This window comes from Aquarana catesbeiana, linkage group LG05, assembly GCF_042186555.1.
Source record: "Aquarana catesbeiana isolate 2022-GZ linkage group LG05, ASM4218655v1, whole genome shotgun sequence".
NCBI classification, from domain to species: domain Eukaryota; kingdom Metazoa; phylum Chordata; class Amphibia; order Anura; family Ranidae; genus Aquarana; species Aquarana catesbeiana.
The window spans coordinates 398,750,654-398,766,151 of record NC_133328.1 but is presented as its reverse complement, the minus strand read 5'-3'; the positions used below and the strand labels follow the sequence as shown (position 1 = coordinate 398,766,151).

The 15,498-nt window shown below is 38.3% G+C and overlaps 1 protein-coding gene across 2 annotated transcripts in view; it reads right to left on the bottom strand.

Annotated features, from left to right (window-relative positions):
* Window positions 1–2,338: 2,338 nt before the first annotated feature.
* The window catches only part of CAP2 (cyclase associated actin cytoskeleton regulatory protein 2), a 212,310-nt gene continuing 199,150 nt past the window's right edge, over window positions 2,339–15,498 (bottom strand). For both annotated transcript variants that reach the window (XM_073631112.1, XM_073631111.1), the window contains one exon: window positions 2,339–12,948. In XM_073631112.1, the coding sequence (XP_073487213.1) occupies window positions 12,865–12,948 (84 nt within the window). In that variant the 3' untranslated portion in view covers window positions 2,339–12,864. The remainder of the gene's footprint in view (window positions 12,949–15,498) is intronic.

Genomic DNA, 15,498 nt, shown 5'->3' with positions numbered 1-15,498 from the left:
TGTTGAGGGGGCGGGAGGGGCTGTCTCAGGCGCTTAGCAGATCACTGAGGGGCTAAGCCAGGTGCTGATTCAGGCATATGGGTGGTTCCTGACCACATGGTCGGGATCTTTTCAGAGCCTGGACCGGCTGAGTGACTCAGCTTTAGCCCACTGTCGGCTGAAAACAGGTGCAGAACAACGGCTCTCCTGTGATCCATAGGAGATGTATGGCCAAAAAGGCTTTGGCCATATTTCTACTTTATGTTTAATGGAAAAAAATATCAGTGTGTACCCAGCTTAACATGTTCATATGGTAGTTGAACAATGGTTTTTAGACAAAGGACGCAAAAGGCAAGAGGCCAAACCTAGGGACCTAGTGGAAATTTTGTAGTGTCCCCAGTGGTCTGGCAGGGGTCGGGGGGGGGGGTCAGTCCCCCCTCTTCATCTTGGACCGCTGAGTGTTTGAGAGAACATCTGCACTTTTCATACGAAATGCATGTTAGCAACAGACAGTAAATGCTCTTCCATACTGTAAATATAAATGTGAATGAAATGTGGATATTAAACTCAGCGCTGCTCCAATGAACAATAAATAATAAAGTGTCTATGTTAATATAGTAAATATCATAGAATTAATTAACAATATAAAGTGCTTAGTGCAAATATAGTGCAAACATATAAAGTGCAATCATATAAAGTCCATCCATATAACCATATGGTGTGTTGAACTTGTGTAACTTATGTAGTTGGTGCAGATCTTGGTGACACTCCATGCTCCCCTCCTGGGTCCCCACTCACCAACAATAATCTTTAAACACGCCCGGTATTAGGGTTGGAATATCACCTTTCACCAATAAACTAGGACTTCTAGATGTATTCTGTGTATAGGTGAAGATGTCACCTTTCTTCCACTGATGAGTTAAAAGATGTCAGGTATATCTTAGATGGAAATATCACCTTCAAAACTCTCCCGGTGAGCGGATATCCATATTATAGACATGTGGCAATGAAGAGAAAAGGATTTATAGAGTAATACTGCTAAATGTATTTGTTAAAAGTCAAAATCATTACACTTACATCAAAAATTTAAAACCATGCAAAAAACACCACCTTGGCGTGCAAACAACCGTCACTAGGTCTCCTCCGCGTTTGACGCGTTTCGCCCCTCCCACTGGGCACTTTATTATTCATTGTTCATTGGAGCAGCGCTGAGTATAATATCCACATTTCATTTCCTTTTTTTTTTTTTTTTTTTTACCTTGCACTACAGCAGCAGCCCAAAATACACATTTGTTTTTGTTTCATTTTATTTCATTTACTTTAGCAATTGTCTCCATAGCGCGGGTATTTCTATTAGTAAATATAAATGTGCATTTTCACAGCAGAAAACTTTCCAGACTGGCAAATGAAGTGTTTATATTCTCAGGTTCTTACACTGGCCACTTATTTCTGCACTTCATGTAACTTACTTAATCTGTTGCAAATGGGGTAATCAATAACAAGATTATGTCTGGGAACAGACATAAAATGGACAACTCTAGGTGGTTTCTAAATGGCCAGAGCAGACTTTGACTAGGTGGTATCAAAGTAAGCTTTCTTAGCGCACAAGGACCCTCTTCTGTCTGCCATTGGCTGTGCTATATGCATGCCATTCTTTACAGAGTAGTTTTTAATAATAGCCACACACATTTTCTAAAGGATTTTTTGATATTCTGATCCCTTCTATATTCTGAACCCAGCTATAAAAAAAAGCAAAAAACACAGAATGGTCGTTTGCTTAGTTCCAAATTAGTTGGGAACAATAGGACAAAAAGAAACATATGGACGGAATAAAAAAAATCAAAAATGTTTAATGGAACTGCAGCATGTATTCTATATTTTTTTCTATTTAGTTTTTGTTGACATGCATAAAATTTAAATTCTGACAAAATACTACAATTTCAATAATAATGATCACAAATCAAATGCAACAAAAAAAATCAAAATACAACAGTTCCAAGCATTAAATCTAATCAAAAAAATCAATCCATAACTGATGGGTGTGACCAACAAATGCCCATTGATTCACCATAAACCAGCAAATGAAAAGCAGATGAACCACCTATAATAGTTCTATGTCTGATCACAAGTGTATAGGACTAGTATTTTACTGGCTTGGCTGGTAAAAATTGGACTGATTGCCAATATTATTGATAGGAAAAAAGACCATGATGCGTGTATTTTTCCCCAGAAAATATGGCAACCCTACTGGTATGATGCCATATTAATTTTGAAAATATTTTAGCATGTATTCTTTTTTGTAAAAATCAAGTCATTAATACAACTGCAAGTATAAAAATAACACGCCAACATACCCATGTTGATAAAAAGTCAGCTTTTTATTTTAATGGTAACAAACATATTTATTTTGAAAGAAACCATTTTAACAATTCATGAAAAGATTGTTAAAAGTCAAAAAAGATGACTATTGCATCACATCACTAACAAGGCCAAGTTTGCTTTCATAGAAAAGCAGAAGTGACATAACTATCATTTACAAACCCTTTTTTCCCCAGAGTGCTTTACATGTGCGTCATTATTCAGCATTAGATGGAATGGTTTACATTACTTGTACATGAGCACAATACATAATCTAGATTCTGGGCAAAACTCCATTTTTATTAGCATGCCAAATGATTCTATATGCCTAAAATTGAAATCAGTATCTTAACCATAAGAGTTTATATGTAGAATTTATCGATTATTCTTTGTAACCACATACAGTTCTTGGGAGCTGCCCCCTACAGACATTAAAGATGGTTCACCAATGTGCCTAAAGCAAATTTTCATATCTGTAGAAAGGTCTTTCATTAGAAATATCACTGGTGGCCAAGACGTGCATGTACATTTAGCTGCTGTCTGTAGGTAGCTTAAAGGGTCAGTTCACTCAAAACTGAAATGTGATTTCGGGGCGAAACACACCTTTGTGATCTGTTCTGATGCAGTAATGCACACATCAATGTTTGTGCCATTGTAATGCACATTACGTGTGCTAGCACGTGCTGTGCCATTCATTGTGAATATTTGCAATGGCACTCAAACCCATTACATACAACGCAGCTCCAAAGCACGTGTTGGAGCTCACCATAAGACATTGTAATGCAATACCTTGTGTTGTGGTGCATTGTGTCAAAATAAAATGCTGCATGCTATTTTTTTTGGTCCATTCCTGTGCATTGGAAGCCCATTCAAAATAAAGGGGCTGTTATAACACAAGGCATATTAATGTGTGGCACAACGTGTGTTAACACCATGCACAGAAATAGAAGTGTGAATGGGCCCTTATCGGTGGAACCTGCCATGCTTAGTCACCCACAAATGTCTTGTATGGTCTCTAACCCCAATTCAGTTTCCTGACTCTGCTCCCAACTACTATGGAATTTCATATGTTCCCACTCTCATATTTGTATTTTCCCACTCCATGCTATAAAATAAAGAATCTAGGAATGAGATTGGAATAATTATATAAGTGCCACCAAACGTGGCAATGCAAGAACTTAGATTTCACAAGCAGAGCATGTGAAATAAAATGTTAGAGCTTAACTTTCCATCACCTACCATACCTATCAGTTTTATGTGCACAGACCCTTTGGGCCCATTTACACTTGTATGCTGCACCAACACTCACTACAATGTATGTTACCACGCATTTATGCAATGCACCTGCTCTATGTGTGGTGCCATTCATTAAGAATGGCACCCCAACACACAATATAGTACGTACAATGCACCACGCAGCACATCACAACACAACACACATACCGTGCATTGTGATGCCCTATGTTGCAAAAAAAAAAGGTCATGTTTTTGATCCATGGTGGTGTGCAATGTGTTAATGCCCCTGTAACTTGGCCCTTTAACATATATTTTTAAAGTTCTTCAGATGTCTAGCTATATGTTTGTGATTAGCATGGTACTAATTTTACTCTAATGATACTAACTTTACTGATTTATGTGTATCAATCCCTAACTTTAGATTTTGTCATTCAAGATATGAGGCCAGAAAGAGGCATCACAGAGCCAGAATACACACATAACACAAGGGAAATTTAACAATTTCTACCATGTAACTGTTTACACCAATGATATCACAGCACATATTACTTCACACACTTTTTCACTCACTTTGTCAGAATTCACATTGCTGTTCACACAAAAATAATTGCCATATACCGGTATTTACTGACTGGTGAAAATTGCACTTAAAGCGGAGTTCTAGCGGAGTCATAAAACAAATTTTACATTATTCAGCTGCATTAAATACAAATAACAACCTTTGGAAACATTTTTTTTTTACTCACCTTTTCAGGTCTGTTGCTAGGGGGTCCCTTGTAATCTTCCTTTTCCTCTCCAAGGCGCTTGACGTCATTTCCCTCGGCGCACGTGCTCGCTAGTGCTCCTGGGAGATGTCGGTCATCATTTCTCAGGAGTCACTGGGCAGCGCTGAGGGCTTCGTTGCCATCACAACGGGGGCGGGCACTTCCGACGACGACGCCCGTTGTGATGGCAACGTCAAAAGTCTACGGCGTTGTGCCGTACATACAGCAAATGCACGAGAACGGGCGGTGCATGCTGGTCGCTCAGTTGCACCAGAGCCCGGAAGATAGTGCTTGTGGGCTTCACATGCCCACAAGCAAGATGGTAATGTACAAGAACAAGGAATAAAAGAGATCTTTCTAAATTAAATCGGCAATCGAGCACTGTTTAAACAGAGACACGTGAGTGCTATTAACAGCTTTTTAAATATTAACATATTTATCCTAAAAAAAAAAAAATTCACAGTTGGAACGCCGCTTTAAGATACAAATTTAGCTTGGACATGCCAGCTAGTCTGTAAAGGTATTATCTCATGTAACGATATGTTTAATGTGAAATGTGTTTTCTGTGCACTGAAAGCACCAGAGCTGCATTAAAGAATGCACCTCTGTACTTAACATATGGACCTCACAATGTATAAACATTCATGAAGTTCTGAAAGCTGAAGATAGGTCTAGATGCTTCCAGAGTGAGTCCTGTGCTCCATGAATGTGTATAATGGGTGTCACGTCATTTTGTGTTCTGTAGATTTTCACCACTTAGTAAATCTCACTTACATAAGCTAGCCATATGTGGGAAAAAATTTTAGCTGATTTTTATGACTATCCAAAACGTCTACTGTTTATCTTCCCAACTTTTTTTTTATACAAGCACATAGTAAGGATTGTTTCTGAGAAAAAAGGAACAAAATACTGAACATTTGGGCCTGGTTTACTATAGTGTGAAGTGAGAGGAGCAATAAACTAAACCTGTATAGATAACTTTAGGCAGATATAAAAGACACAAAGAATTGAAGCGTTAATTTATTAATTTTTTTTTTTAAACAAAAGCAGTGTAAGTATCTGAATGTGACTTGTTCAGCCTTTTGCAACTGCATATTCAGCAAAGCTCAGAGTGGGAAAGAAAAAGCAGCACTAGTAGAAAGCAATCATTTCATGTGAAGACAAGAATCAAGTTGATAAAAGGAAAAAGCAGAGTGAGGGTGGAATACTCTCATCACTGTGCCTCTTCTCTTTCACTGTTTAATCACAGGCTGAGATATGTCCATGGTGTCCTGGGCTCATATGAAGTAGGTTAAATGATGCTGGCCATCAATAAATCCTTTGGGCAGATGGCATTTAATAGTGGAAAAGAAGCTATGGATTAGAGGTGAGTGTTGTAGTTTAAAACTTTATTATGTTGTCTTTTATTGGGCAAATAACTTTTTTTTTTTTTTTTTTTTACTGGAATTCTTTTTCTGTTCAATGTTTTTATTGGCAACATATCAAAAAACATGACAATGGGTATTCATTGTTTTCAATTAACCAATACATCGTTGACATTGAAAAAGGAATTCCAACAAAACATCCTTGACGTTTTGGGGGTACAGAGAGGTTTAGAGCAATGGTGTATATAAGCTCAAGGGAGAAATACCCTGTGGTTATCCTGATGTTGGTGAGAGTAATTTGTTGTACCATTTTATCATACTACCAGTAGGGAACTTGAGAAAAGGGGTTTACTGGAATTCTTACAGCCCAGCTTCCACAAAAACATTTTTAGCCTAGGAGTTCAATAGTGTGTAGGGTCAGACCTTTTGTCACGTTTTAATTGCTGTCTGTTCCCCCTTGTGGTGGTTTACCCTCACTTTCTATTTGACAAGAGTCAGAACCGGAAATAAGGAAAAATCTTTCCAGTTGGGACACAGTCAGCAATAAAACATTGCTGTGTCCCCACTGAGAAAAATATTCCCATTTCCCATTCAACTGACAAGTTTAAACAAAAAAAAAAAGTGAGGGGTGACACAAATGGCATCAAAGCCTTGTATGAAATTCTAACTCTTTCCTGTTCTACTAAACATGTTTTAGAGCTTTCTTTGTCTCTATGGGGGAGCTTTCTCCTCACTTTCTGTTCTGTCTGACACCAATCAAATAGACAGGAAGTGAGAGGACAGGCTTTTTACATCTAATCATATGCCAAAGAAGCTCTATTTTGTATTGTTCCTACATATGACTGGGTGTTTGTGCTCACTACACTTCACACTATAGTATATCAAGCTTTTGGTCTTCGAATACTGGAGAAGACCTATGGCTGAGGCTGCAGGTCTATATTTATTAAAATAAAAAATGTGGTTTATTTAACAAAGTGTAATAAAGCAATTTCTAGAAAAACAGGAATAAAAAAGATGATTGTGATGGATGACTACACTTTGTTTGCTATATATAAAAAAAAACATTGTGATGTGAGATAGGATCCCTGATGGGCTTATTTAAAAAAAAAAAAAAAAGAAGTAAAAGTGGTAACCAGAGTAAAGCTTACATTAGCTATGGTTTACAGTTTATAAATGCTTTTTCAACATTTTATTAACTAAGCTGCAATGACTTACAAGCAAAAGAAAAATTAGAATTTTAGTGCTCCAGCTCTGCTGAAAGGTCCATATACAACCTTATCCCAGTAAGGGTCAGGGAGACAATAAAAAGGATAGACAGCATGTTTCAGGAGTCCAAAAACACCCCCTCATCTGGGCTTGAGATAGAAAACAATGTATATGGACTAGATGTTAACGGTACTGGAATAAAGTTATGTCTGGACCTTTTAGCAGTGGTGTAAGGCTTCAGTTAACATTTTGGTCACCTTAAACTACAAGCCAAGAGAATGGTGGAGATCCTTTGAGGTGTAGAAGCCACCTGCCCAGAAACCAGATAACCTCCTTCAACATTATTATATTAGGATCGGATAGCAATACCAATAAGATAACCTTACAGTTCCAGCACTGCAAAAGAAGACACATATGTATTTACTTTGGTCTGTTTGGTGTTGACAGTGTCAAACTTATGTTTATGCTGCAGAAATCTATTGATCTCAACAGCAAGGATGGGTCAAGGTTTGCGTAATGAAAACATCTGTGAATCTGTTCTGCTAGCATCTATAGTACTGAGCATATTTATGGTGGTATGCCGCTAAACATAATCAGACTATTTATGAGGCTAGGTTTACACCTGTGTGGCCATTCTGGCCGTGGTTTGTGGGGGTACGAGAGCCCATTCATTTAAATGGGCTCCTGTGCTCCACGACACTCAGGAAAGAAGTCCCTGCACTATTTATGAAATTGCAGCCCACACGAGAACCGCTGTTCCCAGTACGGGTGCGATTTCTAGTGTGGGCGGTATGCCATTAGGATTAATGGCACCCGCCCGCGGGTCCCGCACTTCTCTGTGTGGGTGGTTGTGACTGCCGGTATTTGGGCAGGTCGCACAGTGGCATATGTAAACCTAGTGTAATTCATCGAATATACAGGTTTCATTGGGAGGAACTGGCATCAGCTCTACCAGATGAAATGTAAAAAGATAGCTTTTGTATGTGGGTGTGGAGTCCTACACTAGGACTACAATGAGATTCCACCATTTGTTTTACTATAACATCTGACTTGTTGACTATTTGACACAGTAAAGGAATTTTTAACGATGGACTATTCAAAGCATATCTAAACACTTATTTTTATTACACAATTTGAAGTTCATAGTCTTTAATTCACAAATCCAAAATTATAACTCTATTATTTTTAACTGACTATTGAGAACACTGGTTGACCTCCACCTTACATTCCTACAAAGTATTAAACAACTGCTGGAGATGTACATTTTATACAGTACAGGAATAACAGCCAAAGAACAAAATCTGTAATGCAGATAATCTGCATTTAGCTACTTCTTATGGTTGCTACAATGCATAGAACGGATAGGATGCAAGTAAGAAGGCCTGATATAAGAATTTGCTGTAATTCCTTAGCAAACATTCTGACTTTATATAGTCTTTGGCTTGATGAAGGGCTTTTGCTCCAAACTGTTCGTAATATATGTATAGCATGTCTATGGTGTCACCCAGGGTTTCCACCCATGCAGGTTGAGGGTGTCCGGGTTGTGTGTCTCATTAGGTGAAACCTGGTCTTTCAATTTTCTCCAGGATTTGTACCAGAACATATAGAGATAAACAGAACCTGTCTGAACCTGTATCTAGTGCTCCTCTGCTCCCCAGTTTAAACATAACTATAATCTACATACAAAGGAAAGAGCAGTTATACTCTTATACTCTTATATACTCGTTATACTCGTATATAATAACATAATATAAGCTCATTTAGTTAGAAATGTTAATAGAGTGCATCCAACAAGTACCGGTATATTTGCCTAAACAAGTGTGCTTTATTTCAGAATGGTGTCTTTTTATTGCATATTGAGGCAGGAAACAATACATGAAAGCCACAGTGTATGATGGCAACTGTGACATGTATTTACTGCACACAAACTAAATACCCTGTACAGAACCTCATTAGATTGTCAATAATGAAAAAAACAACAGCATTTACATAGCTGTTATAACCAGCATTAAAGTATGATTTAAATCCACAATATGGGAACAGCACTACAAAGGTCTAAATGTGGCACAATTATGTAGATGTATGGTGAGATGAAGGCCCTGATATGAGCTTCAAGTCAGATCATGCACTAATCTCCATGCCTACAACTCATTGCATTGAGAATGAATGTCCCACAAAATGTTTGAGTACACTTAGCAAAAGTTAACCGATTAGCACCATGTTCAACACAGGAATTAATTATTGAATTATTACACCCATATACCACTATCTACCTGCTTGTGAATTCAGCTGCAAAGTAGCACATAAGGAAATCCCAAGTCCTGACTCTAGTGCACCAGAACGCTTGTTAAATGAAAAAAATCTTCCCATAAACTTGCATGTGCATTTACCATATGTATGTTCTTTACCTGTAAAAGCCTTCCTTGTGTAGACTTCCAATAGCCCTGTGTTAGCTGCTGTTCATTGCTATCTTGGATGGGATGCCAGCAGCCCCAGTAGATTCAGAGCTGTCACTAACGTTACACTGTGTAGTATTCCCCTTTGTTCCTTACCCCTGTAGCTAAATAAAGGGAACTTGAGAGAGTAGCAGAGAGTAATTAGACATCTCCAGTAGAGGAGTGGGCTATGCCATGCAATAAGAGAGAGGGCTGTGCCAGGGAACTGACTCTACTGGAGTGGTCAACTTTTCTAGCAAGTTCAAAGGTACATTGAAAGTAAATGAAAAAGTTATTTATGGAAAGAAAAAGAAAACTGAAAATATACATTTAAAAGACTTGATTTTTCTTTGCTTCTACTGGCATTTTTTTTACACTGGTGACAGGGTCTATTTAAACCTTTCTCTAATTAATGCTTCTTTCCATTCTTCATATATGTTCTTCGTAGTCTCTGCTAAATTGGTCATACTGATTTGGCTAATTGAGTCAAACTTACAAAGAATACAATATAAGTGTCTCTATGATAACTGCAGACACAGGCTGCCATTGTATAACTGTTATCCAACTATGGACACCCCATGGTTAAACTAATTATGCAAAGAATAGGCCATTCCAGACCTCAAGTGCATTGTATATGGACACATGTAAATATAGAGCTCATTGTTCTACAAGTAGAGTGACTTAACTTTCCAATACATAGTGCAAAGACAACATGAAGTGAGGTGAGCAAGCTGTCTATAACTGTTCTGTAGTGACTTAAGTGCATTCTAAAATATTACTGTATTTTACTATTACTATTACAATATTACTATTATTAGTGTAATTATAAAGAAACTATAAAATAGCTGGAAGCAGACCAATAATATTTTCATTATTTTTATAATGCTATATTTTTTTCTTAGTCATAAAATATCTGGGGAAAATGTGTATACTCAATTAACTGCTTCTGAATATATTCCCCACTTTATTTCCATTTTATGGTGCGGTAAATGTGAAAGTGTGCATACAATAGAATATATAAGATATACTGAATGTGGCACAGTTATGATTGTTACAGTACACTTTGCATCAATATAAATGGCTAGTGCTTGTTTTTGGGTTGTTTGCAACAGGAAAACTATCAAACATGCTCAAGAATTTAGTTGGTTTGATTTGATTTACTTCTAGAAAGTCAAGCTTTTCCTATAATATAGTCAGAGCACAAAGAAAATGTTAAAAAAATGGTACTTGTGACTACTGATACATAAGTGTTAGATCTGTAGTGCTGTGTTACAAACAACAGGGAATATTTCAAATTTTAAAATAAATAAGACCCCTTTCACACTATTACACGCTATTTTTAGCGCCACTTTACCGTCGTTTTCGCGGCGGTATTCGGCCGATAGCAGTGAGGTTTTAACCCCCGCTGGCGGACGAAAAAGGGTTAAAACCGCTCGCATAGCGCCGCTAAAGCCGCGGTATAGCCGCACTGCCCCATTGATTTCAATGGGCAGAAGCGGTGAATACACCGCTCCTTCACGCTCCACAGATGCTGTTTGCAGGAGTTTTTTTTCTCTGCTGCCAGTGCACCTCTTCAGTGTGAAAGCCCTCGGGCTTTCACATTGGAGAAATAGCAGCGGCAGTTTTAGGTCGGTTTGCAGGCGCTATTTTTAGCACAATAACGCCTGCAAACCACCCCAGTGTGAAAGGGGCCTAAGTGTATAGGCACAAAGTCCTAGTAATATTCTGACTTCGAAAAATCAGACTACTGAACCAACTTTACAAGCAGTATACAGTCTGTACAAGTTATTCAAAGGAGATGTGTGTAAAATGTTATCCTCCTCCCAGGGAAAGAAAAATGTAATTCAAATTTTCCTTTGATGGGCACTACTCGAATGCATGATCATGAAATATTGCAGTCCTACCCAAATAGGACTTGTTCCCACCAGAGGTACTAGAAAACCATGTTAACATGTGTGCTCTGCCATGTTGTTTCAAATGGGTTCTGTTTTTTAAGGAACATACAAATAAAGGAATTTTGAACAATAAAGGTCAATGCACAAAAAAGTTCCGGATACAGGATATTTTTAAATGCACTGAACTGTACTTTTGAAGGACACTACTGATGAAAAACATTTTTTTCTTTAATGTCAGTGCATTTTTGCTGAGCTGGAAACAATAGCAAAATGCATGACGACACATTTTGTGATAATTAGGTTCTAGTCATGCATGTCATACCATATAGTGCCCGTCACCATTTTCATTCTCAACTGTAGCTGTGCTCTGAAGGTCTAAAGCAAGCATTGGTTTGCTGCCTGGCAATCCTCATCTCCACATATTTTGATTGTATTTATGTACTTATGAATGTTTTTATTTGTTTAGTATGTAGATTAATGGATAATTGCTGCTTATGCAGTGTTTAAAGTGTCTGTAAACCTCAGTCATGGAATCTGAGCAAAGCACATATATCTGTAGTATATATACATACTTATCTCTCTCCAAAGCTCAAGGTGTTGTTTCTCTCTGGTACGTCATTCCTCTGTTATCAGCATGAATCACTTCTGAGAGGTTTTCTTGACACATGAGATACATTTGTGTTGGGAGGGGGGATAACTCAGAACAGAGCTTGTCTATTCACAACACAGTTCTGCTGTGTGGAGGGGGGTGTTCGCCTTCCCTCCAAACATCTCTCACACACTGTATCTGCAGCCTTTCTGCCCCCTCCTCTGTGCTCCTGACAGATGGAGAACAATTTTAACACTTTTATGCCCTTTTGAAGGGATGTAGGGAAGAGAAGACTGCAAATAAACAAGTAAAACCTATGTAGGAGGATTTGTTTTATCTGTGTATCATCTGAGGCTGTTCACTTCACTGGGTTTATGTGAGGGTTTACATCCACTTTAAGTCCATATTCACAAATTAAATCAACAACACTTTTTTTTAATGTAAAAAATATTACCTTGTAAAAGCAAAATCATTTTAATGCCAGGCACACATAAAAGAAGTGTTTTTGTGATATTATCCAATACTCCAATGGTGGTAGTGCATTTTAAAGAGACATTTGATTATGTAGGTAGACTACTATACAAGTACCTATCTATGGTAGTCTGATCAGCATACATACACAAACAATTTTGGGATACATTAAATCTTGGTCATAATAGAAATACATTTCTATCTATTTTCAACAAAAAGAGGAAACTAGAACTGCAAATGAAACAAATTTGATAATGAAAGAATGAATTAAACAGCTGATTGCAGCTTATTCTGGAAGAATTTCTTTACATACTAAGGATGACATTTAAACTGCTAGTGCTAAACAGCCTGCTCAGTATTATTAATACATTTATTTACTTTCTCTGCAAGTTTGCTATAAATTGCTTCCAGGGAGATTAGATGGAAATGCTCATTAGATTAATATATGATTTTTAAATTTTTTTTATGTATACTGCACACTAAGGCTGCATGCAGCATGCCCCAATTTAAATGCAGCTTTAAAAACATCTACTGGGTCGGATGCATTTACAAAATGAGAGTATTAAATTAGCCCATCATCTCTGCAGGTTCAGTGACCAACTTTGAGCCATCCCATGATGTCTTGAACTGTTCAGGAACAGGAAATTCTCTCTGCAGGGAGACAAAACCAACAGAAAAGATTATGTAAACTTTTGGATACAATACATAAACCAGAGAGAATGAGATTCAAATTGCATGAATGACTAGGCCTTTAGAAATCAGACAAGCCTGGATTATAAACTTCTGCCCATTGAAACTCCCAGGAAGTTGTTGTTACAGAACAGAGATAAAAATCATGGTGAGTTCACACACAGTAAAGCTGCCTCTGTTTTTTTTAGTGGGAGCTTTCTTGTTGAAATTGCTACATATAAAACCCAAATCATACTAAACTTTTTAAAATTATATTTTTAATTTATAATACATACACCAAAGCATTTCTGAAAAATTTGGCTTAGGTACATTCAGTATTAACATTTTAGTTTACATGATAACGTTTCCTGAATATGACAATTTGAGAAAGGGCGAAACCCAAACATCCATTGAAGTCTATGAGGGCTGAACCTTGATACCAAGTTATGCCAATTTTCAAGGCTTATAGGCAATCAATAGGCTATTGTCAGATGAAGGACATGAAGGGCTGGGCACTGCCATAAATTGAAAACTAAATTGTAAAAAATACTGAGCAGCAGGGAGAGGGTCCTTTTAATTTGACTTTGAGGGTGATATTATGTCACATTACAGAATAGTACTATTTTCACTGATACCATCAGCGACACCATGTTCTGGTATTACATATTTGGATGTGTAACTGATTTTTTTAAGTGATACAGTGCATTTAGCTTTTCTTAAATGCAGCAGCAGCACCCCAATCTGATTAATTTAACGTACTATTTTTTAGGTATTTTTTTATTACTAAGCCGTATTAAGCCTGAATTAACCGGTGGAGGTAGCAGCCACGACAGATTCTAAAGCTATAGGAAAGCTTACTCTTAAAGAAAATAAAGCTAAAGCTCTTAAAGCGGGGTCCACCTATCTATCGTTTTTTTTTTTTTGGGTTCATTCACAAACTTTTCTTCTCATGATTATCTACTCACATGTTCTGTGTAATAAGTCTGCCTGTGTCCGATTTCGTTGTAAAGAATAACTTATAAAATTCACTGAAGGCGGTTTCCATCTTCATTGTGGGCATTTGAAGCCCACAAGCATGTATTTCCTGGATGCGGTGAATGCTGTGCTCCCAGCATTCACCGAGATGTTGTGATGACACTGTTGCACAATGCATGCTGGGAAGCCTGAGACTAGCTCCCAGGGGACTGTGGGAGGTCTGGGAGAGGCTAGAAACACGCCTACTCCCATGGGAGGAAAACCAGGAAGTGCTAAGAAGATTAGAAAAAAAAAAGTAATTACGGCGATTTAAATTTTTTTACACAGCATGTCAGCATCTAGGCAAGGAAGAGAATGCATAGAGATAATGTTCAAAATTTGGGTGGAACCTCGCTTTAAAATGGAGCTATAATATCCACCCAAAAGGGAAATCTCTGCTTTTTCGCACCCTCCCCCTCCACTGCCATTTGGCACTTTTTTGGGGGGCAGGGTTGGGGGGTAGCAGGTAGCTGGTTTTGACAGGTACCTGCTCCCACTTCCCGGTAAGATCGCCGATCTACGTGCATTTCCGGCCCCTCGTAGAGGTCTACAATTAAGCCCAATATGAGTGAAACATGTCAGAGGGGTGTGACCGATGGGCTGGGATCTGAGCTGAAGCTTGTCTTGCATTCACCTTACACTGCAGTTGAATACAGTACTTGCATGCAGGATTTACCCTACAGCAATTATTAGAAATTTGGCATCTGAGGTCTAGCTCAGAAACCTTTTGTGACACCTTTACAGTGCTGGAGCTCTCGAAATGGCCACAAAAGTTGAGGTTCCACTCAGGATTTACCCTACAGCAAACATTAGAAATTTTGCAGCCGAGTTCCAGCTGTGGAAATGTTATATGGCACCTTTGCAGCACCAAGGTGCCGGAAGAGGCTGCATACTTTGGAGCAATGCAGGGCTTTTTGCTTACTACAGCAAACAATAGAAATTTGGCTGCTGAGGGGCAGCTGCAGAAACAATGTGTGGCACCTTTACAGTGTCAGAGCAGAGACTATTGCAACTCTCTCCTTGTTAGCCTTCTTCTACACAGGCTATTCCCCCTTCAGTCTATCATGAATGCTGCTGTCAGAGTCATTCATCTTACCAATCACTCATTGTCTGCCAAACCTGTTTGCCAGCCCCCCCACTGGCTTCTGCTCACGCAACTAAAAGAATTCAGAATACTAACAACAGCATACAAGTTCATCTATAACTCTTCCCCCATCACCAACCTCATCTTAAAATATACCCAAACTGACCTCTTTACCCCTCCCATGACCTCCCGCTCTATAGCTTGCTTGTCACTTCCTCCCATGCTCACTTCCAGGACTTCTCAGGAGCCTCCCCCATCCTCTGGAACTCCTTACTCCAATCTATCGAACTTTCCTACTCTGTGCCTCTTTAGACAATCCCTGAAAGCACATTTATTTAGGGAAGCCTGTCTCCTCTTCCTAAAATCTAAAATTTTACTTTCTCTATCAACTTGTCCGCCACAGTTATTACCTTTTGTGTCACTGGCCATTGCCT